Source organism: Ptychodera flava, chromosome 16, assembly GCF_041260155.1.
Source record: "Ptychodera flava strain L36383 chromosome 16, AS_Pfla_20210202, whole genome shotgun sequence".
Taxonomy (NCBI): Eukaryota; Metazoa; Hemichordata; class Enteropneusta; family Ptychoderidae; genus Ptychodera; species Ptychodera flava.
The window spans coordinates 2,978,570-3,004,791 of NC_091943.1; the positions used below are offsets into that span (position 1 = coordinate 2,978,570).

General features: G+C 36.7%; 1 protein-coding gene across 2 annotated transcripts in view; it reads left to right on the forward strand.

Annotated features, from left to right (window-relative positions):
• The first annotated feature begins 2,051 nt into the window (after positions 1-2,051).
• Positions 2,052-26,222, forward strand: part of LOC139152526 (fibroblast growth factor receptor 3-like) — a 32,594-nt gene continuing 8,423 nt past the window's right edge. Inside the window, exons 1-9 of one of the 2 annotated variants that reach the window (XM_070725713.1) lie at positions 2,052-2,247; positions 3,739-3,901; positions 4,945-5,055; positions 5,344-5,624; positions 6,123-6,205; positions 6,552-6,592; positions 8,348-8,444; positions 8,729-8,840; positions 9,044-9,461. In XM_070725713.1, the coding sequence (XP_070581814.1) occupies positions 2,104-2,247; positions 3,739-3,901; positions 4,945-5,055; positions 5,344-5,624; positions 6,123-6,205; positions 6,552-6,592; positions 8,348-8,444; positions 8,729-8,840; positions 9,044-9,130 (1,119 nt within the window). In that variant the 5' untranslated portion in view covers positions 2,052-2,103 and the 3' untranslated portion in view covers positions 9,131-9,461. Of the gene's footprint in view, positions 2,248-3,738; positions 3,902-4,944; positions 5,056-5,343; positions 5,625-6,122; positions 6,206-6,551; positions 6,593-8,347; positions 8,445-8,728; positions 8,841-9,043; positions 9,462-26,222 lie in introns of those variants that run through there. The other variant, XM_070725714.1, reaches the window with a different exon arrangement.

A 26,222-nucleotide genomic window follows, 5' to 3' on the forward strand; every position in this document is an offset into this window, starting at 1 on the left:
CATCACATTATTTCCAACAGACGTCCAGGCACCAAATATCACTGACTGTCCTGGAGACCTAACTGTGAGGACAGACGTTGATGGAAATTCCGCCGTAGTCAATTGGATCAACCCTACGGTTCTTGACAACTCTGGTCAGCCAGTTGCTTGGGGATCAAATCGAGAATCAGGACAAAGATTTGGCACTGGAAAGCACGACATCATCATATGGGCTTCGGATCAATCCAATAACACAGCTTTTTGCAACTTTACGGTATATGTTACCAGACAGGCAGAGAGTGGTAAGCTGTTTTATGAGAACTCGATAATTTGTGCATTATACATATCGAAGAATGTTAAATTCGATTGTACAACGCGCTATACTGTGATAATGTTTTCCTGACGACTGAACTACAAATAAAAATAAAAAACCCAGCAAATTGACAATTTCACATTTGACCAACCAAGAAGAGATGATATAACATTGCAATTGCCTGTTGATGCACGAAACGAGCACACAAAATATTTCAGTAAATATATATATATATATATATATATATATATATATATATATATATATATATATATATATATATATATATATATATATATATATATATATATATATATATATATATATATATATATATATATATATATATGTATGTATCAATTCAAACGACAAACAGAATTAAAGCTGCGAGCAGTGTTGGCGGGACCCAAACGGTTGCCGTGGTTTCAGGTGCTTGCCATGATGATACCATGTGCAAAATTTGAGATTAAAATGGTCTTTTGATTCTTGCGCAAAATAAATCTGAACATCATAATATTGTTATTGTAGGTTTAGCTTGTAATCGTAGGATTTTCACGAAAACCAACACGACCGCCAAACTATATAACCGATCAAAATGCCTTTCGCAAACTTAAAAGTGTTCACACTAAGGATGACACAAGTAAAATTCAGTTCAATTGGTGTTTTGTTCTGGAGTAGAAGATTTTAAAGATTAATTTGGATTTGCTGAAAATCCAATACCACGGCCGAACCACGGGACCGATTCAAAAGCCTTTCGCAGACTTGAAAGTACTCACAATAAGGATGACACCAGTAAAATTTCAATTCAATCGGTGTGTTCGTTCTGGAGAAGAAGATTTTTTTAAAGATTAAATTTGGATTTTCGCAAAATACAATACGGCGGCCAAATCATGTGACCTATCCAACTGCCTTTTCACAAACTTAAAAGTTATCACATGAGGATGATATGAGTAAAATTTCAGTTCAATCGGTGAATTAGTTCTGCAGAAGACGATTTTTGAAGATTAAATTTGGATTTTCGCAAAATCCAATTTGGCGGCCAAGGTCACGTTTATTTGTAAATTTCAAAGACCTAGAATCGCGATTGCTATACAAAGAATTTCAAATCGACTGGAAACCTAGGTCATCAGGAGAAGTCATTTTAAGGTTTTGGGAAATCCAATATGGCCGCTAGGTCATGTGACCTATCGAAACTTTTACAGTCAGGTACATTGGTACTCATATCTACTTATTAGCCCTTCAAGTTTGAGAAGTTAACGTCGAGCGATTTTTGAATTCTAGGTGAGCAAACAACTTAGGGAAGAAGAAAAAGTTGCAGAAGATTATTGAACTCCTACAAAACCAATAGGGGCCTAGCCATTGGTTTGGGACCCTCAATACTGCCTTGTCAAGAGTTTTGAACTCTTTTGAACCTCAGTAAATCTTAAGGTCAACACGAACTGAAAACTTGAACGTCAAAAAAAATAATTTTCAAATAAACTTGTAAAATAACTGTAAATTCTTTAACACTCATTCTTAGAGATAGATTGCACTCAACATCTGTACCCCATAAAAACAGATGTAACCCAAACATTCCCTACAGTAACCTCATTATCTGAGTAATTGTACAAAAGTTCAGTATCACATGGCAATTTTATGCCAATGCTGACAACAACCGTACACTCCATATTGTTATGTGATTGCAAATTAGCGAAATAATTCACCATATTCAGAAAAAAAACTGAACTAAATGAACAACAAAAGCAGAGACAATTGTTATCCAGCAAAAACTCACACTTCATTTTGCGAACTTGTCACCTACAGCTGGAACTATGTCTTTGCCACTCTATGTGTGGGTAATGATAGTAGCGGGTGCAGTTGCCGTTATTCTGCTTCTGGTCGTGAATATTGTAAAAACGAAATGGTCTTACGTACCCGTAGATGGAAACGACCGAGAGTTTGAAGATTATCTACAGGCAAGACTCATTTTAGTTTATCATTTTGCTCAAAATTACTCTTTTGCAAAGATTATTTCCATTTCAGTTAGTTTTTCAACCCCAGATTAAAATATCGGTTGATTGCTCCTTTAAGAATGACAAGAAATCTTAAGTTGGGTGAGAAAGAAGCGTAAAGTTATTCAAAATTATGCAAATCACCCGATTTCCTGCCATTTTTTCCTCTCGATTTCAGTATTTCAAAACAATAAGCCCCAGTCTGGCTGGATCAAACGTTGAGTCATTTTCAGATTGTGTTCTTTATGTACTATATAACAAACGAAATTTTGTTAGGCAATACAGTTCTAATATTTTGAATAAGAATCATTTCAATTTTTCTCATAATGGTTTTGATCATTTTATGAATGTCAGTCTTACAACCGTTGTCGTTGAAGAATGATAACAATGATAATAGATAGTGCTCAACAAAATTGTTGCCTGAATTACATGCTGTAGCTTCAAATGAGATATTAAATTTCATTAAGCAGTATCAAGTAGTTGACTTCAATAAAATTTATCATTGATACCAAAATTACGATTTTTTACCCCAAATAACTACCATCTTCATCCCTTGAGTAATCTATAGCTACCGTACTACACTTTATTTCCTCTGCTTGTTGAAAAGGTATTGTATAGCAGGGTTTTCATGTAATCTTTGATAAGAAATATTGCCTTTAAAATGTATTGGTTAAAGGCGGAGCCTCCCTTTAAAAGGACGCGAAGCTATGGCGGCGTTCATTGTGTAAGTGGACACCAAACAGGCAACACGCGGGTACATGCTCAAGAAAACGCAACTTTTTAGTTTTCCCCAGCCGCAAAAACGAAGACAGACTGTCAAGCGGTCATCGCGAAGTTGATGCCGATCGAACTCTGTGGTTATATTCAAAGTGTAACGCGACTGGAAGACAATTTTTTAGGAAATTCGAACGTTTGTGGTGGGGAATAAATGACCGTTGGCGATTTGAACCGACCGTCAATCAAACGCTTGTATAAACTCTGTTTGCAGGATTAACAAAAGGTGACAAAAGGTTGAGATCAGTTTGTGTAATTAATGCTATAGAAATCAAACATCGTACTGACCAAGTGTTTGACTGGGAGGAGAACTCCACTAATGCGAGAACCTGGGATTGACAATTGCGGCTTTAAGTGCAACTTTTTCGTAATTAACGTATATACCTCATATGAGCACTGTATGATTTCTTCACTTAGTTCAAATTTTGCTTTCCAGGCTCTAATTCGATTTTCCATGGAGGGGTCCCTTCGTCATGTCGTCATGAAGATAAAATTGTTAAATTTTCCGCTTTGTATTTTTATCACAGATATTCGCCTGAAGTGTGCAAACAAAAATAAATAGGCCTAACTTTGGTACAGGCTTCTCAAAAGCTATTATACAACTGATTTCCAAAAATGTGTCTTTGTGCTTTTCGTTATGCTACTAATTCAATTACCATGATATGTATCTTTTCTGACCAGGAACATTTACCGAAAGCAGCATTGGCTTGGAATGTTGAGAAGAAAGCTTTGAAAATACTGGATGAAGAACCGATTGGTGTTGGAGAGTATGGACGAGTCTACAAAGCTCGATTGGTCCTCCATGGAAAGGAACAAGTAGTTGCAGCTAAAACTCTCTGCGAAAGTGGGTCAAATACCTCTAAACACACAAGTTGTCCACTTTGATAAAGGTTGCTATTCGTCGTGTGCCCCCTCGGCCTTATAATTTGAAAAATCAGCGTTAGTGTGTGCTCATTAACGTTATCATATACCAATGCCCATGTCGCTCCATCTTGGTGGCGTTTACCGTGCAATATCAGCAGTGATATTTTACGGTAAACTTCGAGATATGAGAGATATGTTCCGACATGCACGATAGACGTCATCAGTTTTTGGAGTGAGTGTTCGCAAACTACATTTGCAGTGCGATAGTAAACAAAATATACAAACAAAATGGAAATCTACGATGCGATGTTGCCAACTTAAAACTTTGAAGGGTTTTGAGGAAAAAGGATGTTTCCTGTGGCTGAATACGGGAATAACGCGTTGAATCTTGTGGTGTTATCTCGTGGTTATTATATTAAATTTTTATATAAGCTCTACTAAATGTTCTAACTTTCGCATGGCCATGGTCTGCCGCAAAACAGGTAGTGAGCGCATGGCGTGACAGCGATGTCGCGAGCACGACACCTGTTGACATGGCAACTCTCAGTGTAAACTGACAACGTTGCCACCGCTCCGCATGACGACCGACCGCGATCGAAATCGGCAGAAGTTTAAAGCAGATAAAAGTTTTTTGATTGGAAAAGATTGGAATAACATACTGCTCCCAAAAAGTTCGAGTATGCCTATTTTTTTTCTACTGACGTTCACGGAGATATAGAGGTTTGTCGCACGTGGTGTCGACTTCTTCATATACTTTATGAATGAAGCCTGTTTACACAAACATTTCCTTGTTATGAGCAAGGCGGGTTAGAAGTAAAGCCTCAAAATTTGTTTTCTTATCATTTACAAATTTCCCGGCATGAGTACATGTGAATTATAAATCAATTACCCAATATCGCCAATCCTTGTGTCGTTTCGGCATTCGTGTAATTAGTATCGAGTCAGACACCAGACGATGGTTTGCACGAGAAGATGGTTTGCGTGAACGTGCCTACTGACTATGATTTTCTCTTTTCAATGCAGCTCGTTCAGATGCAATAAGTCGGAAAAATTTCATCAACGAAGTCCGGTGTCTGCTGGAATTAGCATGCCATCCTAATATTATCTCCTTTCTAGGCATTCGCATAACTGGAGGTACGACAATAAACGTCCTGCTATAGGGACAAAGCTTCACAAGATTAACTTATAATTATATAAAGCGAAGGATAATATTTAATGAGTAGATGTAAGCTCGGTTGTGGTAAATAAGGTGTTTCGCAATTCATGTGAATATTTGTGATCTTAGCGGCTGAAAATAGCGTGAATCGTATGAAACGAACTATTTTAAGTGTGAGAAAAAAGGTTTATTCGAAACAGGCGATGTTATTCACCATGAAAACCTAATTCATTTCAACTTATGTAAGTTCTTCTTCGTCCATCAAGACCCAAAATACATACTGACAGAATATGCATCCAACGGTGATCTGAAGAACTACCTCATCTCGCTGAGATCACTCAACACCAAGACTGAAACACGATTGATAGAAGTTGCCAGAGACATCGCCAAAGCGCTTTCATTCATGTCCATGAAACGTGTCATGCACAAAGACATCGCTGCTCGCAATGTGTTCCTGACTAAAAATTTCACAGCCAAGATCGGAGATTTTGGTCTTGGACGAGACGTTTACGAAAGACTTGAGAGCGATTATCATTCGCTTTCGTGGGTATGTTATGCATTATTTTGATTTTCTGAAAAGTCACCATTAAACTCCTTTTCAAACAAGGAAATATTAAAAAATAGTTGTAAAGCCTATACTTTCAAACGCTTTTTATCGATTTCAATGGCCAATAGAGCACGATTTTGTGTAAAAACGGAACAAATGAAGATGTATAATAAGCATTAGTTATTTTTCGTGGCTCTTGTATTCTGTTCATGTAGATGCTTCTGATATTTTACAGTAGACTGGAAGCGTTGTGGCAGTGTCACAAACTCTTTCTGCGTCACATTTGTATTCGTGCCTTATATCCTTGCTACTTTATCCTCTTGTCTGCTAAACCGTTTATTTGCCTCCCACCTGTCTACCGATTTCTATCTTCTGTAAATACGCAAGGTTACAGGGGTCTTCTGATGGAAAGAGGGTTATCATGAGGTCACATGTACCACGTTTTACTGCGTATACTCAAGGCAGCGTTTGTGATATTTCTGATATTTCTGTTCGCAGGCAAATCATCAAAACCGCTTTCCATTACGATGGATGCCGCCGGAGTTTCTCGTTGATGGAACATTTACACTTGAAGGCGACAGGTAAGATTAACAACGGAACAAAGTGTTTAAGTTCCCCTTATTTTTCATATTTTTTATCTAAATAATGTAAGTGATTACTCTCAATGTTTGGAAAACTGAAAATGTTTCTTTTCTGTATTTCAGTGAAACCTTTCCAAATATTTTCCATTTTTACTCCTATAATACTTTATCACCTCGAATATGACAACAAGAAAATAAGTTTGCAATATGTTTACGTTTCCTCCCTCTGTTAAAACTAAAATATGAACCTCATTTCATCTAAATACTGTTATTAGCTCGTATTGTATAAACAATATTTATTGATATTTTGCTATACAGTAATTTTGTATGTTTGTTCATTTCGCAGATGGTCGTACGGGATACTACTGTGGGAAATAGGTTCTCTTGGTAAGTGTTGAAAATCAAAAGTTTTCACATCTTCAAACTCTTGTTTAAGAGACAGAGAGGAGATTGCCACTTTAAAGCGAAAGAGTCGTCGAAACTGCGCCTGTGCGAGTTTCTTGTTTACAAACAATGTACTTCGTGCCAGCAGGGTTGACTGGATCAGAGGGTATTTTAGTGAACAAAATAACCATCCATTGAAGCTGTTTTTACTAGAGTACTGAATCAAGTTGGAGGTTTAAAGATGTTATTTTTAAGTTGATTTACTACCGTTGAAAATCACAGGTTTCTTTTACACCATGTTGAAAGCATGAGAAGATTTGATTTTGAAAATACCACACAGTGTAAATAATTTGAATTCCAGAAAAACTCTTCAGTGGAACAATAAGGACATTTTGATTGGCAAACGTTCTGTGTTTTACCAGGAATTTGTGGAAGTAGGAATTCTATATTTAGAACAACTGCACAATTAAAATGGTCAAAAGCTTGACAGGGAGACTGTACATAGTAAAGGTATCCCTCGATCATCAATATTCAAATGGTTTGGACTAAAAAGTAATATTCCAGCCAACATACAAGTAAATCAGCAAAGTCCAGCAGATGATGACGATGAAGTAAACATTGTATTGGAAAATAACAGGTCAATTAGTGTGGACCTGTATAATACAAAAGTAATCACACAGAAAATTAAAGACATTAATTTTATACAACCAAAATCAGAACTGTACTTTGAACATGAATTTAAAATCAACATTGACAACTGGAACCACATTTATTAACTTCCATTCAAAATAACTATAGACTCTAAATTGAGAGAGTTTCAGTTTAAAATATTGCACAATATCCTATACAAATGCTGGACTAATGAATTTGCCAACGGTTGAGAATGCTATGTTATGGGGACAAAAATTAAAATTGAGAAAAAGACCAAGAATATGGAAGATCATATCAGGTGATCCCAAACTTTCTGTTATTGTGAATTTTCTACTCCTTATTAGTAAAAGGTATATCTATATCTGTCATAGTAAAATAGGAACTACCCAGCTTTATAGCATAAAAAAGATTTGTTAACTCTGTACAAAAAAGTGATTTTCACATTGCCTTTACAAAAGAGATTTCACATTGCCTTTAGAAAAGAGATTTCACATTGCCTTTAGAAAAGAGAAAATGTCTGCACATAATAAGAAGTAGGGAATTTACAGTTCTAATATCCACCGAGACCCATGCACACCAGACATGACACATGACAGTGATGAATATTCAATATTTAATGGGCTTCTGTAATGTAAGACAATTTTTTTCTCCGATGTAATAAGGCATGTATAAAAACCTTTTTGATAACTCAAATAAGAAAACAAACAAACGAAAAAAACAATGTACTTCGTGCACGTCTCGATGCACCGCATCATCATCGCTGCAACATTTAAATTATACAATGAAGATTATGACAGACATGTTTAACTTTCATCTCACCATCCTACCTTGGATAAAATGTTTATATTTAGGAACTAATTTGTAAGAATAGGATATATGTTGGCATGTTCAGCAAATTTAAGCTCATCTTTCTATTTTTTGCAATGCACTTGTCTTCATGGGTTATTTGTAATATGGCAAATTTCAGCTATAGTGTACAATTTCTGATAATTTTGAACAATAAAAGATTCTATTTTCTCAATTAATTCTAATAATGTTTATAACACATGGATACCTGTAGTTCTATCTCATTTAATGCCTTCTGTTCGATGCTGGTCTTTCGACAAGGTGGTTCTCCCATGATGGGTGTACCAGTTGAAAATTTACTTGACTATCTACAAAGTGGCAGAAGACCGGTGAAACCAGAAGGATGTACACCTACTGCGTAAGTAATTTTTACACGTATCGTTAAGGTCATAAGTACCACTGTAGTTACCCCTTAATTTCGAACGTTGGCACATCGTTTTCATTTCAAAAGGGAACAGAATGTACTTACCGTGTATACCAGAAGCCGATCGCTACCTTCAACTCCGTGTCCATGCCGAGTTTGTAATCTGTATATAATATGACTTGCTTATACTGTATCAGCTATATACTATACCAAGATACAGGAATACAGGAATGCAGGAATGTTTGTCACCGTACACCGCTATGTTTCATTCTTTGTAGCTATCGGATTATGCAGCTGTGTTGGCATGAAGACCGGTACAATCGCCCAACACCAGACCAGCTGATGGCCGACTTCGATTATATGTTAAGACTTCCAGCGAACAGATCTGAAGTTAGTTATATGAATTGTACATCATTTTGTGCCCCTCAAGTGTTTTTGTAGACTGTCAGTTAGAAAAACGTATATTAATCTCAAATTTATATGAGTGGAAAATATATAATTTCAACGAGCGGCACATGCTGTTTTTCTAAGTGTGTATTTTTACCTTTCTCACATATTTACCGTTACAACTTAATTGTTTTCATTATGTGCAGAGATTCTTCACTGAAGACTTTAAAGAGAGACACAAAATGGACTCAATGACAAATCATATGAATTGCCTGCATGACAACAGCGTGTGACTGGAGCATTTAAGCCTTGTTTCGCAGTCTACCATGGGCTAAAAGAGGTAGTCCTACGTATACATTATGCACAGCAACCCATATACACGCGTTTGACAAAGGAGACTGTAATATTGAAATGTCGAGCACCAGCATGAATCGGATATTATCTACATTCTTGTCAACATATGAAAGACTGTGCTCACACTTCATGTCAAAGATGTCATCTGAAATCTTTAGGTTGAATAATCTGTGGACGTTAAATTTGAACGACACCATCTAGGATAAAGGAAAAGCACAAGAACTACGATTCTATGTAGGCCTCAAGTTATATGATAGTTTTGCCATATTTGCCGTGACACTTTGCGTTGAGATGTGGTTAACCAAAATTTATGTAAACCAGGCCTGCATTTGCCACCCATGCAGTATATCTATCGATAGATATTAACATTGCATTTCGTCAACGCTCGTAAATATCAGATTCAAAATGTTTATTTACACAATAGTCTAATATTCACCCATCGTAAACAAGCAGCTCATGAAAGTACTAAAACTTATTAACACGCGCACGATTACTATGTGCATTTGCATCTGTAATGAATTGAATGCACTAATCTATAGATAGAACTTGTTGGTTGCTCTCCTGCCATCTGAGTAACTTCGGTAGAAAGTGAGGCAAGTCTCTAAGAAAGACCGACGGCACAACATATAATAAAGTTCACTTGTCTAAAATTCGATCACAGTCGATTTATTAATAAATGATAGAATATAGGTCAAAGAAGAATGCCACATTGCTAAACTTGCGTTTGAGAAACAGGCGTTAACGAGGAAAGCCGCAATAAATATCCTTTGTCATTAATCGGGAACAGAATCTATACTCATGATGGGAAGCAAATTAAAATCCTTTGGATTTGAAACGAAATAAGCAAAATAATAAAGTTATTGTTACTAAGAAGCATTTACGCAGTCCATTTAGAATATCACATCACCTGGACGTAATTGGTCGCCCTAAAACTGAATAAGGACTTGTGAGCCGCAGTGTTGGATGTTTTGCCTATGAAAGACTTGTTAAGTGAGTCATGATACATTTCATTTCTATGCCGAAGCATCGAAGGCGTGCGCCCGTCTGAACCAGTAGTCGTTAAAACCACTAAGTTACAAGGGCCAAAGAGGTTTTTGGTTTATTGCGTCTCGCTACCTCAGAAGGGTTAATCGTTATTTTGGCACATGAGAAACAAATTACCCAAGAGTTACCAATACTTGAAATTCAAACTGGCCGCCATCTCTGTCTTAACTTTATGAATAAAAATTAAAATTTTCGATTTTCGACAATGATGAAAATTTTTCATACTGCAAGAGCTTTAAATTGTGCTCTCATAATTTGTAGACCAGAAAAGAATTGTTAAAGTTTCAGAGTCCAGATATCTGTCCCCGAGGCGCGTTTTCCCACTTAAACTTTGCACTTTTCATTGTAGCTTGCCCTTTCTTGAATATGAATTTAACTATGACTGCAAGATAGCATCTTGCCCAAAAAAAGCGAAATGAATTTGCCTGGTACTGCCACATAGGCACAAGGGAGAGTTTGTTGCCATAACTCTTGGCATTTGAATATTTTCATGACGATACTGTGTCTGTACTTTGAAAAAATCCCCATTTTATGCAGAGGTATAATGAACGAATGTAAAGTAATTAGTACGCTAAGCAAAACTACGTTAGCACCGGTAGGAGTTCCACTCTCATACATTGTCATTGTCAGCGTGTCATCGACATCGGCCTCCCCATAGGAATTGGTTTTAACACTCTTGAATTTTGCGTAAACAATTTTGGGATCCTCTGCCTTTCGTATTTGGTCATGTTCTGAACAGACTAGTCCATTGTCTTTAAATACAAGGCCCCGTTAGAAATTGGCATTCAAACGTTTTAAGTGTGTGTTCGAATTTTTATAATTGTTTTGATTAAACATTTTTTCTGTGTACTGTATATTCCGGTAAGATTTATTTACGGTATAGGTGTATGTATTTTAAACTTTCTTTTATATTTTACTGCAAATAAATGACGCTATAAAAGGTATTAAACAATATAAATTAAACACGGTCGTCTTATTGGCCCTTATTACATAAAAATGAATAGAATACAAATATTAGGTCAAATAGAAGAATATGTGTTTCCGGTAACATGGCTCCGAAAATTAGGCTACAATAGTTGGAAGCATTTTTAAATATTTTTCTTTTTGTTGACCGAAACCCAAAACCCTAGATAAGATTAGAGACGCCACTTTAAAAACGTCTAGGGCCGATCGACCCGACCGAAGCAATCACAATGTTTGTGTTCCTGTACCGGAATTCCCTATTTCTGTTCACACCTGAGTCACATGATACACACGCATCTTATTTTCATGATTTGATTTTCAATCGTGTTAAGAGTACGCTCTTTTGCTTCAAATTTAAAATTTGGAAGCAGACCTTTGAAACACGTGCTTTCATAAAGGATCCATCATGAAGACTGTCGGACAAGAAATACGTTACCTGGAGAAGCGCGTCCTTTGTTTTTTCTGTCTTAGCATATTATTTTGTGCAGGTAAGTGCGTGTAAAGCTGCTGGCTTTAACATCCTTGTAGTTCACTTGGTTAGCATGTTGCGGCGCAGACGTTCGGAGTATCATATATTTTGACGTGCAAAACGTTCGACAAAATCAACCCTGCACTTTTAATATCCGATCGACATACCATAAAAAATTGCAAGAAACTATCTAGGACAATTTAAAGCAGATTATAGGGAAGTTTTGTTCGTGTCAAAATAAATCAACGCTATATGACATTCATGCATGCTAATTGTACGTTACCTACTCGCCTTGATCTTTCTCTCTCATTTTTTTCGCAACAAAAGCCTCTTCAAAGCACGTTGAAGTCGAGAATAACCTTAACTTTACGATCCGTATACCCGAAGTAAGTAACGCCTACATTATTCGTAGCTCTTTCACCACTTAGGAAAGTGGAAGCGACGTGAAATTTAAAAGTCGGTGATCCGTGCTCAGGAGGGTTAGAACGAATCACCACACGTTCGACAACTCTTTATTCAATATTACAGTGTGAATTTACTTTTGGGAAGTCAGGCTAAACTTCTCTTTACACAGAGTTAACAATTTACATTAGCTATTGTAAGACTCTCGGTCTCCCTCCTTGTCGATCGTCCTAACAATGCGATGAGTTACAAATTTAAGATTGTGTCATGTGGGGGAGTTACAAGTTTTTAAAACTCACAGAAACTAATAAACGGTTCAATATATATTATTATTGTTAATGTAGACTGCGTCATTCAAATGGAAAGTGAAATTTTCGACGTAATACTTTAAAGGATATGCCCTCTTCACCACAACCTATTGCTCAGTCGAGACGAAAACGCGATCGTATTCTATAAAGCAGAAGTTAACTCATTCAAATTTATGACCAACAGAACAAAATGGAAGTTTTACAATGTCAATGGATTGCGTTCGTAGCAAAGCCTTTCACACTGATATAAATCGCGAACTGCCATGCATATTGATTTATAGCATGTAGCCTACGCTTTACATCCATGACAAATTGCTTCCAACCTGTTTGAGGCCAAAAATAACACATAAGCCGTGCGCCAAAATACCTCTTCTCCTTTTAGCTTGGTTTTTACAGATAATAGGTGTAGGGAAGCACTTATCATCGATCCTTCTATTGACAAAGAACAGAAGGGATATTACGATGACTCACTTTCAGTCATTTCGTAATGTGTCCAAATGTACAGGTAACAAATCTATGGTGCGGCGACGCGATCACCGTCCCCCGTTATAATCGCAGTCGATTTGGTCAAATAAAGAAGAAAAAGCTGTAAGGTGGTCGTTTATGAAGTGAAGCTCTGTGGACTGAAAACAGCATTTATTGAATTTTTGCTGAACTTTCGTTTTATGACAATTCATCATTGAAGTCAGAAACCTTATTTCAGAAGATGATGTTTCCAATGATTGATAAAACGAAGCAGTTCTCATTATATTTCAACGTCAAAGCAAATATTAAAAACGAAATTGAAGCTATAATTACGTGACTCACTCCTTTTCATATAGTACATAGAATACATTATTGGCCTTGGGAAATAAAAATGAGTTTCTGACTGGCGGAAAGCAAATTACATACCTTGGAATTTAAAATGAGATCAGAAAAATGATAAAGTTATAGTTACTTGAAAGATTTTTCGCAGTCTGTTTAAAACATCACATCATCTAGACGTAATTGGTCAACCTAAAATTCTATCTGGACTTTTGAGTCGTAGATGTGGATACTTTGCCTATGAAAGAATTGTAAAGTGAGTCATGTTAAATTTAATTTCTAAACTCGTAACCGTTATAACAACAAAGCTAAAAAGGCATAAGGGGACTTTTTGTGTATGACGTCTGAAGTATTCGCTTCTTCAGAAGGCGTAAACGCAATTTGTCACAGATGGATCATTCGGCTTTATGATACTCTCTGAATTTACCCTGCTTGCATTCTGTGCCAACGGCCCGGAACGTTCATTTTTCATTCGACGCGGTTTCTCCCTAGTCTTAATAGACAAATTACAAATCGACTTCCATCAAAACTTTCAATTATAAAGCAGTCGGTCTTTTATTTTTGTCATCCAAACTAACTTGTTGACTTAAATTAGGCCTGTAAACTTGTTGACTTGCTCACATTAATGTTGACATAATGGATAAATGATTGGGTGATTGATTACATAACTATTTTCCTCTGTCTTATAGAGCTCAAAACCTGAGCAGAAAGTATTTGATTTTAAAGACGAATTGGGAAGCAACGTAACTTCGTTCCTGATGCTGTCAGGAAACAAGGTAAATGTGTAATAATGGGTCAACGTCCTTGTTAATTCAATAAAAGTTTGGAATTGCGAAAACTGCTTTATCTCAGAGTAATCAAATCGATTGGGGGACTGATTACAAGAAAATCTTAGCCCGGGCGGAAATACATGAAGGGAAAACGAACAATACTGGTCGTGCATTGAAACCAATCAAAATGGATTCGAGGAATTTAGGCTTGACATTATGGAAAATTAATATGGATCAAACGTAACTGCTGCAAGATTCTTAGAGCAACAGCGATTCGTTAATTTTTCGTCACAGCCAAAAAGGAGCCAGTCGAAGTGGTAGGATCCCTTACACATGATAAAATTGTGGTCTGCTTTAAAACAGCAATGAGTATATGACAGAGTGAGCTCCTTAAGTTATTTTTGTTCGAACAATCAATCAATCAGCAAATGTTTTTAAAGTGCCAAAATCCCAAAATGTGTTTCACTCTGTGGCGCTGAATGGTTAAACCACACAGAATACTTTGGAGAACAAACGCGTTTTCAGTTTCCATTTGAAAGTTTCGAAGATTTGGGATTCTCTGATGTCGAGTGGTAGTGCGTTTCATAGTTTGGGTGCAGCGTATGAAAATGCACGGCCACCATATGTGATGGTTTTGTAGGTTGCAGATGTTCAACGTTTCTTGCTTGATGAACGGAGTGTACGCGTTGGAATATAGGGCTGGAGTAGATCACTGATGTATGCATGGGTTTACTTGTCAATAACCTTGGAAGTTAACAGCAAATTTTTAGTCAATCCTGAAACGAACTGGTAACCAATGGAGATGGATGAGAGCTAAGGTGATCGGCGCAAACTTCCTGGTACATGGTACGTCTGATTATTCTCGCTGCAGTAGCTATAACAGGCCTAGTTTTCTTTGAGGTAGTCGGTGATTTGAGCAGCGATGATCTTCTCAGGTAGATCTGAAAAGAAATGGCAGATTGGAATTAGGTCGACAATTCTTGAGAATGTTGAAGTCCGGTGACGATTTCATGAGGAGTGGAGTGACGACTGCTGACTTGAATAGCTGTGGTACTGTGACAGTTTGAAGAAACAGGTTGACAGTTTTTGTGATGATGAAAGTAGAGGGTGGAGACATTTCTTGAGCAGTAAAAGTCGAATTTGGTCTAGGCAGTAACAGTGTGATTTTGATGGCGAGTCGATTCTGAATTTCCTGACATCCTCTGTTTGGACGGACTTGAATTGCGATAAATTGGAGTCACTCTGCATATTGAAGTGGCTGTGTTTACTGGTTGACGTGTTGGGCTTAACGTCGCGACATATGTCTGTGATTTTCTTGATGAAGTACTGGCTAAATTGTTGTGTAGAATCGTTGTGAGAATAGATGTGTGAAGAATCAATCAACAAAGCAAACACGTTAATAATATATACATATACATATATATATATATATATATATATATATATATATATATATATATAAAGTAAATTCTTTATATGTTTGAAATGTTGCAAAGAAAGACAAGTCACACAAGTACACAAGTAAAGATACGCTTATAAATATCATCTCCATAATTTAAAATGCAATGCAAGTACCAAGTACCTTTGTACTTTTTATAAGTCACCCCATAAGTTGCTCTAAAATGAAATCATTGTTTGGAATCGTGAAGCTGAACTAAATTCATCCACTTGCTGCATCATCTTAATTATCAACCCATAGTTTTGTTTTATTCAATACCATTAAATTTCTTTTCTTAGGACGACAGGTTCAAGCTACAGCCTGAGGGTATGCTACTCACGAAAGGATTTTTGGACTGTGATATCGACGCTCATTACAAGTTGTACATGTCATTTATTGTAAGCAACATGCTTATCTTTTGTCTTAAATTAATGAATATATATAATACACACTCATTTAAAAGAACGTCAATAATCGGTTGACTACATAGCTTATTTCAACATATCACCTAAAATGTGTTCACTTCACCTTAGTTTTTTCAGATCTTTATAAAGATAATTATTATTAAATCTGGCTTCAATATCAATAATCACATGAAAGCTCTGAGACCTATTTGTTCAAGCAGCCCATGGTTACAACGAAGAGTTCTTAAATTTTGTCAGATCTTGTCAGATCTTTATGAAGGTAGTTATTATTAAATCTGACTTCAATAAAGCTTATAACGATAATCACGTGAAAACTTTGTGACCTATTTGTTTAAGCAGCCCATTGTTACAACGAAGAGTTCTTCTAATAAGTTTTGTCGTTTTTGTCAAAAGGAAGGTTCACTAGAGAATATGGTAACGTTGACTGTGATTCTTCTGGACGAGCCCGACTGGCCACCATTTTACAACTCAACGTGTGAAACCCCTATTTACAAAGGCCTTCCGACGGCTCAAGTAAGTGATTATCCAGATGTGTATTACTCTGACAGACGTCAATGATCATAAAACGTGTATTCCAATAACGAACAGACGGAATTTACACCATATTTTGTATACTACAGTGTCCCAAAGCTTTCCTGAATGCAATGAAATAAATGCCACCCAAGCAAATAATTTAACATCTGTGTATGCAGGATCGTCAATCTTCTCACTCATATTTGTAGTAATAAGTATAATTGCCAATTTGCCGACACGATGTAAGCCGAAAAAAATGACAAAACTGACAAAGGTTTTAAAACTGTAAATCTTTATTTGATGAATCTTGCTTACTCAGGGTAATTGTCTATAACCCGTGTATTTAAAGGAGATATGATGGCCTAACGATAGTATTTTGGCTTTCACGTTCCCGTTTGCAGAATGGCTATCTCATTTTCGATGTCTTTTTTGGCGAAGAGAGAATTCGTGGATTCGATATTCAAATTCAAGATGTAATTTTGGATGTAGACTCCGACAATGGTAGATGTAAGTCCCTTCAATCGAACTCTTCAATATTAATGTCTTTAATATGCAACATTGCGTAAAACTGCAGAGGCTAGGTCATGTTAGATGTGCGGGTATCCATGGTACCAGAAACCAAAATACATCGGTAACGGCAATGTAGAACATTCTGATACTTCAGAATGTATTTCTGGCTTGTAACCAGATACCCATCTCTTATTCTTTCTGCCTTAAAAGTAAAGCACTAGTAATTCTAAAATATTCTAAAGGATTCCCCTTTTAATCTCATAAAGTACATTGCTTGTGAAACATAATATATTGAAAGGACTTAGGCCGTACTATAATCCACAACTGTCGTCGTCAGTTGTACGGCAACAGAATTAAGTGAGTGTTATAATGTAACATTTTGGTTCTAGGACAGTTACCACCCGGACAAATACCCTCTTGACAATCACCACCCGACATTTACCCCAACCCCACCCCACCCCGGTCTAATTACCACCAACCATTTACCACTTAAATATTTACCCCTAAAGACATTTACCACCCGGTTATTACCCCAATACTATTTATAACGACAATATTGTTTTGTCGAAAATGTCAAATAGCAAATAATGACAAATGAAGGTTCCCGAACAATCGCGAAGACTGCGTTTGCATCTTTTCTAGTACTGTCTCCTACTGGGTGCCACAATACATATCTGTCAAAGCACTCTCACTGTCATGGATTTATGAAAATTCAATTTCTGTTCAACTGTGGAAAGGCACGATCGAAACATTAGCTCTCATTCTTAGAGATGCCGCGACTTTTAAAAGTATCACAAGTTTACGACCGTGGTGAGCCCAAAAGATTCCGTTCGATGGCACACAGAGTGTATGCTTGTGGTGGGCACAGCGCTGCCATCACCGGTCTCCGCCGGTGTCAACTTGTCAATGCCCATGTTAGTCGTCAATGTTTTCGTCTTACGGACTTTGATGTTTGCTGTGACACATTATCGCTCGTAGATACATTCTAATTTTGTTACTTGACGGAAACTCTGTTTTTGTTGTGAGTGTTGTCCGAGTCAACTTTCGAAAGACATCAGATTCCACAGCGCTCGACAGCTTTAATGTCTTCACTCACGGTCCCTCTATCAGGCCTTTATAGGCCGTGCTTCATTATACAACCCTATGCTGCAGCTTTGATTCCGATTGAGAATTAACGGAATGTTTTGTGTTATGAAGGTAATTTATCGTTGTTCGTCGAATGACTTTATGCTTGTGCCGTCTATGTTGCTTTCCCGAAGATTATACGATACTCGTTTATTTAGTTGAACTTACGTTGAGGTGTATCTTTCGGGTTTATCGCCAACCGGGATCGCCAGCTACGACTTCCACATTGAGCCTTACAACTCGACTGGAGCCGCGACGTTACTGAGCCATTAAAACGATCGACGGTATCCTCATTCGAGCCTTGGGAATAGCTACAGCTTTAGCGACTCGAAATTGCGTTGGCCATACCTTCTATGTTTCCATCATGTCTGGCTTTATCGGGTCGCCTTTTTGTAAAAATGCCATGAGAGTAGGGCATCGATCACGACAAATCGGTCTGTATAGCGGCGTGCATGTATGAACGGTATCATTGCAAGGAAAAAAGTTACGGTTGATGACGTACAATAGGGGTAATATGGATTTCTAATCTGTGCTGGTGCACGTCACACAGGTGGTGATACAGGCCACTTCACGTGATAACACTGCAAATATTCATTGAAACACTTTCTTTTAATTATACAGGTGGCGTTGACATCTTCGTAGATTTAATCGACCCATTCAATTTCATATGTGATTTTATAGTAAAATTTAGTCAACTGGAGGGACCACCAATACCTGAACCGAAAACAAGGTTCTATCACGGAAGGGTACGTTATATTGCCAGTAAATTGTGCGTTACCAGAATTGATATATTCTTCATCGTAACCAAATGTTGGTACCAAAATTGGTCGAATTGCATTCACTATGTTGGATATTACCTTTTCCCATATTTTATGACATAATCGCAGTCACAGAGGAATGAAGACTAACAACAAAATATTGTATATAAGTGGGAAAAAGGTATACCTTTGACAACTGAAGAGGGTGAGTGAAATTTATTCTAGCCAGCATAACGGTTGGATTCAGATAAGTTGAACTGTATCACTCACGTTTATGTTTTCTTTCCTTCAGGACACGTTTCCGAGGAATTTTTCCAACGATTTTTCGATACGATCTGATTGTATTCTCGAAATATCACTTGATCAGATTTCTACTGTCGATTCTGTCGTGATGCTTATATCTGCTGCTCCTTCCGCCTCGGACTTCATCATGAACACAGTGAAAGTAGAATATGTAATTAACGGTGAGCTAAATTTCATGACCAAGATCGTCACATCTGTACTTATAATGGTCTAGTCTATGATTATATTTGTTGCGTTTCCTACATAATTGCTCCTTATATTGGCTCTTCTCATTACTGTCTTCTTGAGATTTACGAATGCAACGAATTCTTACATGTTACTAGGCCAGGGTGATGATGTGCTCTGGTATCGACCCTGTTGCCACTCTGCAATTTGCACTTGTATGAGGAGTGGCGTCAGGAGTGGCGTCAGACTTAGTTAAAGCGCCACGCTATGCTTATAACACAGACACGGGAGAACCTATGAAACCAACAGAAATAATCATGATGGTATATATTTTTCCTTGTCGGTAACGACGATTGAAGATCACTGAGTCGTGTCTAACACACGTTTGCGTAGCATCTCAGTCAGCGGCGGTGAACTCTGTGTAAACTACATGTACTCGAAAACTATCATTCAGTTTGAATACAATTTAACAAGATAGAGTACGATATCACTATGTTCAGGATTTTTACCCCATACTTGTCAATTTCACTTATTCTCCTATGCCAACTGGCGTTCAATGAGCTTGTTACGAAAGTATGTCTCAGTTTAACTAATCTTTGCTTATTCTATGTGCCCGTTTGCGAAAATGTTGGACCATAACTCTATCACAGAGTTCTTGAAATCAGATTGAACTGGTTAAATCACAGACAAATAGAGAAACAGACTAGCAACGGGTATTGTTCAAGGTGTGAAGCGGTTACCTAAGCCCTCCATGTACGCCTCACCTCAGGTAGCTCTTGACTCTCTTTTCCGAAGAGTGCGACCATGCACCCTTCGGTAGTTTCCGGATTTTCGCCAATTTTTAAGCGAAAGTATGTTCGGCAAAGTTTGTGTTGTTGTTGTCGTGTGGTGCTGAGCGCAATTGGCGTGCTGGCGAAAACGAAAAAGTTTTGAGCTTCGAGAAGATAAATTTTACCATTTTAAAAATTCCTTTGACATTTTTATGAATATATAATGAGTGCGTTTGAACCAAATTTGAAAGTCTTTTATCGATACTGTCTGATTTTACTCAATGATTTACGGTCAATCATAACGTCTTTTACAATTTCATCATGGAAAGAGATGTTTATGAAACTGCTGGCGTGTTATGTTTTGATTTGCGTGAAGCAGTGTTTCTGCCCTGAGAGCACACACAATAAGTAGGGTTGCTACGCGACAGGCAGCACGATGCCATCTCGTCGTACTTTTTGAATAATCTCGTGCAATTATCAACCACGAAGAAAGTGTCCAAAAAGTTTAACTCCTGTGAAGCTCATTTTAGTATGAAAGGGCCATAAATTATCGAGACGACCATGGAACAAACGGCGTGCCGCGTTGCTAGTCTGTCTTTCTATTTGTTTGTGGTCAATATTTAGATTTTTTAACAATAGAGTATTAGAGCTGCTTGAGCGTCAGCACTGCAGGTGAGCATAAAGATTGAATAGAGCTTTCGTTGAATCGGTACTTTTTGAGAATCCAGACCATTTAAATGGTATTTAAGCTTCAATTTAAAAACTAAGCACCAAAAGTAGAAAATTATGTCAATAGATATGTGATAAGAGCATTACAAACATGTTGAAATGACAAGATAAATCGTCAGAACTCATACTTGCCAATGTATTAGAGGCATGACACCATAGGAGAGTTGTTTCTAGTGTTACGCGGCCTCCGGTCGGGCAAATGGAAGGGCTGCCTTTTTTACAGAATATTTACATTATCAATATGTTTTTCCAGTCGAAATCATTCAAATTTCATGTGTTTCTTGCTATAATTTTCGGATATTATTTCTACAGGCTGCCCAGAAGGTAGATATGGCTTGATGTGTGATAAAGACTGCATATGTAGAAATGGTGCTACTTGTCATGGATTCAATGGTGCTTGTAAATGCCCCAAAGGATGGACAGGACCAGCCTGTGATATAGGTAAACAAAAGTGAAACCTTTGAAACTGCAAATACTTTCGCATTTTTACGTAATTCTACATATTGCTTCGGGAGCCAACTAAAACAATTAAAACACACAGCTGAACTGCAATGACACCTTTCGGTTCTTCAACCCTTTTGCAGCATGCGGAGTAGCTCCGGTGATGACCGACTTCTTTGCTAGGTGCATGAGTATGTACCATTGGCCTTGAGTTCGAATCATCAAATAGAAAAACATAAACACATTATGCAAATACAGACGCAATATATAATGTAAAACTGCTGTTATGCTATTATAGAAAAATATCGCATTGTTACACGGGAGATAAGATATTAAGTTATGTTTCCAGAATTTAAAGCTTCATTAACTACTGCCAAACATTCATCTCACATCAGATCCTTAGTGGTACTAGTGGTGTTTTTTCAACATAAAAATGTTTAGTATGCCTAATTCCACGAGCATTGTACAAAGTTGGAAAAATCATTGTACATTTTCTTAATGATATCAAGCGCGTTTGTTTCATTGCAGCTTCAACAGAGATATGGATAGTTCCTATGAGCAATGTGCCCATCTACGGACAAATGTTCTTCCTTTCCTGTCACTACAACTTTAAAGTAAACTCTTCAAACAGTACAATATGGACATTTTTCAACGGTTCATCTGGTACAATACCATTGGATTCAATAGAGCAGGTCTTTTATGAACTGCATAGCAGGTCAGTAAATTTCATATGAGACTTTAGTGCCTGCAATAAGAGATCCCTGGTGGCTTTTAACATGTGACTTTAACAAGTCACGTGTTGATGAAACAGCAGAATATCATAATTTTAGTGTGGTTGGTCGATTATATAAATCAGATGCTCTTATGTGGACAAAACATGTAATAATTCCTTAATGAGTCAACTGGTTCAATATGTTTAACATTAGGCACAGTGCTTTATTTCTATAAATGGTCAATCATCAATTATTTTTATATTGCCCACGTGTTGTGTACTAAAACACAACAAACTATTCTTGCGCTTAAGTACATCATTCACACCTGCTCTCAAAGAATTTCACAATAAAGCAGTAAATTTATTGAGTCACAGATAGTTCTTTCAGTCAGGACATAAGGTCGGCCCTTTAAGGTGAAAAATGTTCAGACAAGCTATCTACAAAATCTTGATTTCGTGTACAAAATCATGATTTAGAAAATGTTTGTGCTTGCAAAACCTTTCTCGTGTATTGAAAGGCTTTTAATGATGATAGCCTGATTTCACAAATAAAAACCTACCTAACTCTGTGTGTGCTTGACATACTAAGCTTAGCTGGTACTTATCTTCCCCTGACATGCATTACATCTCAAGCAAAATCTTACGTACCTGGGTACCCCTGTTCCTTCACTGCTCAATATATAGTGAAGTACCTAAATAATCAAAAGCCGTACTTTTCAACTTTAAAGATCTTTCTGTTGATCATATACAAATCTTTTCAATATAATGAAAGTCTGAATCTGCAGAATGCATCTAGTTTGCTAGCATCGTTTGCACATTAATGTCACAACGCCTTTATCTTAAGATTCATAAAAATGCATTGACATTCACAACGCCCTTGGTATTTCAACACATCGGCAAAACCTTTCTGAGATGAATAATCATGTCTGTGCTTTAAGTGCCCAGCAGGGTATATTTCTCTCGGCTTTCTATTTTGACACTTATTGCAGATCGCAACAAATTTACTAGCTTCCATATACGGTAATTTGAAGCAGTATTTTAACTATCTTGACTCGACGTTGGTAAAAAAGATCAAAGCGGCCGGTTTAAACCTCAATAGCACGTCTTTTCGGTCATGTTCATCTAAGTATACAATATAACATGAAGAGTTGTTTTTCGACTCTTTTAAACCATCGACTTTGTGGAAACTCCGAATTTCAGATGCAAAGATTATCATCGGAGCAATCTTGAAGTCAAAATCAATTCTGTACAACATGCACGCAAATTCAACATCTCAACACAGGTTTAAGGTAATCAATCTTTGAAGCAGCATATGGTCAATATTTGAATACAAGACGTGTTTAAAATTGTTTTCGCATTCTTAAATTTTTGCAACCCTAGTCTTATGTACCTGGCAATGACTTATTTATGAAAATATAGCAATACTTTATATGGTGTCCAATCCATGCTTAATTACTACCTTCTATTTAACTGTTCTGAATTCAATTTTATCACTCAACATCCAATTCTGACATCAATTTTACAACTCCATATCCTGTTCTGAATTCAGTTTTACAACTCAACATTCAATTCTCAATTCAACTTAACAACTCAACATTTCTCTTGACTTTCTGTACCACTATTCTATGTAAAATGTTGAGTTGTAAAATTGAATTCAGAACTGTAAAATAGAAAGTAGTAATTTGTGCATGGAATAGACGCCATATACCTTACACTGCCTACCGTCAATCTACCTACTCTCTCAGTGTCAATAGATTGGTGCCAAAATACTTTCATCAGTTTACTCTACATTAACATCAATGACTGAAAATGAAACAACGCCATTTTTTTAAATTTTCAATCTATTTTTATGTTTTCATGGAAACATCATGAAAAGCATTAGGAACCATGTAGCAACAATCGTTGGCGGAACACGTGCAATTTTAAGTATATCAAATATAACGAATAGGCATCTAACCTTTTAAGACACCAAAAAGAAAGATTAGACTTCTTGCTCCAACACGGGGTCAGCATGAGTCAATTTTTTCAGCGAAAGTGCTAGCTGTAAAATTAAAATCAAACAATAATTTTCAGATTTTCGGTCCATTTTGCGAAAATTCAGAAACGGGAATGGGCACTGACACCTTCAAATTTGCAATTAAATGAAGCTAGATATCCTTTAGTATATATATGAGCAATGTATGTAGCCGAAATGGTTGCATTTGGTTAATGCTATGCTTTTATACAAAGTATACATTCTTAGAACAGTGACCAATTATGAACAATGACAATTTGTAAATCATGTGCTTTTCGAAAACCCAAAACATTTAGCCGGACATCGTTAACTGCCATTTTTTCTTATCTCATTCCAAAGTTTAGAAACTTCCACAGACTGCTTCAATTGTATTTACTGTAGATCTGAATGCCAGATCCTACTTGAAGTTAAAACATGGCATCGTGCTTTTCACATTATCGAATGAAAAAGCGTCTCAATGGTGAATGTTTGTCATTAAAGCTAGTAAACTCTATGGAAATCATCTGTTTGGAAATTTCACCTTAAACAAAATCTTGTCTGCAGGCAGTGAATGTTCATTTCGACCAGTAAACAAACACTCTACACATGCCTTAAGTACCCTTACAGCCGAGAAAGTACTTTCAGTATGTAAAAACAATAAAAGTTTAAAAATAAGTGGGTGATTTACAGGTAAATATCTTATTCTATCACTTTGTTGTTTGGTGTACCATTCAATGAATACCAAAATCCAATGATAGGTTACCGTTGATCATGTCATTTGAACAGTCTACTAATACAAAGTATTTCGTTATCACAAAAGAGCAAACATTTTCATTACCTACATAACACTTTGTTAGAACAAGTTCAGATTTTTTCATTCTGACAGCATATTTTTTCCCTATTAATTGAAAGTAAAAATGATTGTACATTTCTCGAGCAACTAAAGTAAGTTTTCAGATTTCAACACGTTGAACTCCTTCAAGTCTTCAAGTACTATGTGGTTATTATTTGTAATCAAATTCTTCTTCAGTCGACTGACAATTGCTCATTTCAACGAGGGCCGAGTCGGTTCTTACAAGTGTTCAGTTAATGATCTCGATGGAACAGAATACGTCGCTGAAGCTATTGTTACCTATGCAGGTAACTACTCTACGTTATTGAAACCGATATCCCTGCCTGATCGTTAACATGAACATCAACAGTGTTACACAGATTTCTTCATCTTTGTCGTAGTAATCTATGTTCGTAGTTTGTTTTGATATTGAAGTCTTAAAAGGGGCAACAGCAGTAGCCTTTCAAAATATTGGTATTGTTCTGAAAATATTCACTAAAGTAGGGTAAAATACAAATTTATAAACCTCTAAAAAGAAATGTAGTGTCTTAAATGTGTGGTCACGATAGTTTTTATTAAGAAATGTTTGTTTGTTTGTTTGTTTGTTTGGACTTAAGTTTTGTGTCAAAATAGGGCACATACAGGCTGTGTTTGTATTTGAACATGATATATGGACCAAGTCAAGAATTTTTTTTCAGTCAACAGAATGAAATTCAAGAGAAATATATCGAACTTGACAAATAAATGTTTGTATAATGAAAAGATGGTCGCCACTGTCACCGAATTTATTATTCTAACCTTTATCCACCTGGCTAAGTTACACTTTGCACTTCAAAATGCATAATAAATTAGCGATGAAGTTTCCTGATAGGTTGCACGGACAACATGTTTGGTAATTTCTGCAACGACACATGCAATTGCAAACAGGCCATGAGATGTGATCGATCAACGGGCTGCGTTTGTCAGGATGGATGGACAGGAAAAGTGTGCGACTTGGGTAAGATTTTCAATTATAAACATTCAAACTAATTTTTCCGTTATAAAATGAACACTAAAATTCATTTTGGTTGTTTATTCAGCAGTTTTTTATCTATTTATTTCAATGTTTGACACATTATAGATTATGTCAAGTCAGTATGTTCTATCAAGATTTTAAGCATCTTGAACCCTTGTCATGTATGACTAGATCTTCACATTGTTTGCAACAGATGTCCAGGCACCAAATATCACTGACTGTCCTGGAGACGTAACTGTAGGGGCAGACGTTGATGGAAATTCCGCAGTAGTCAATTGGATCGACCCTACCATTATTGACAACTCTGGTCAGTCAGTTGCTTGGGGATCAAATCGAGAATCTGGACAACGTTTTGGCATTGGAAAGCACGATATCATTGTGTGGGCTTCGGATCAATCCAATAACACTGCTTTTTGCAACTTTACAGTATACGTTACCAGACAGGCAGAGAGTGGTAAGCTGTTTTATAATTATGCCTATCGAAAAATGTAAATTACGATTTTGCAACGCGCTATATTGTGATAATGTAAATTTAATGACAA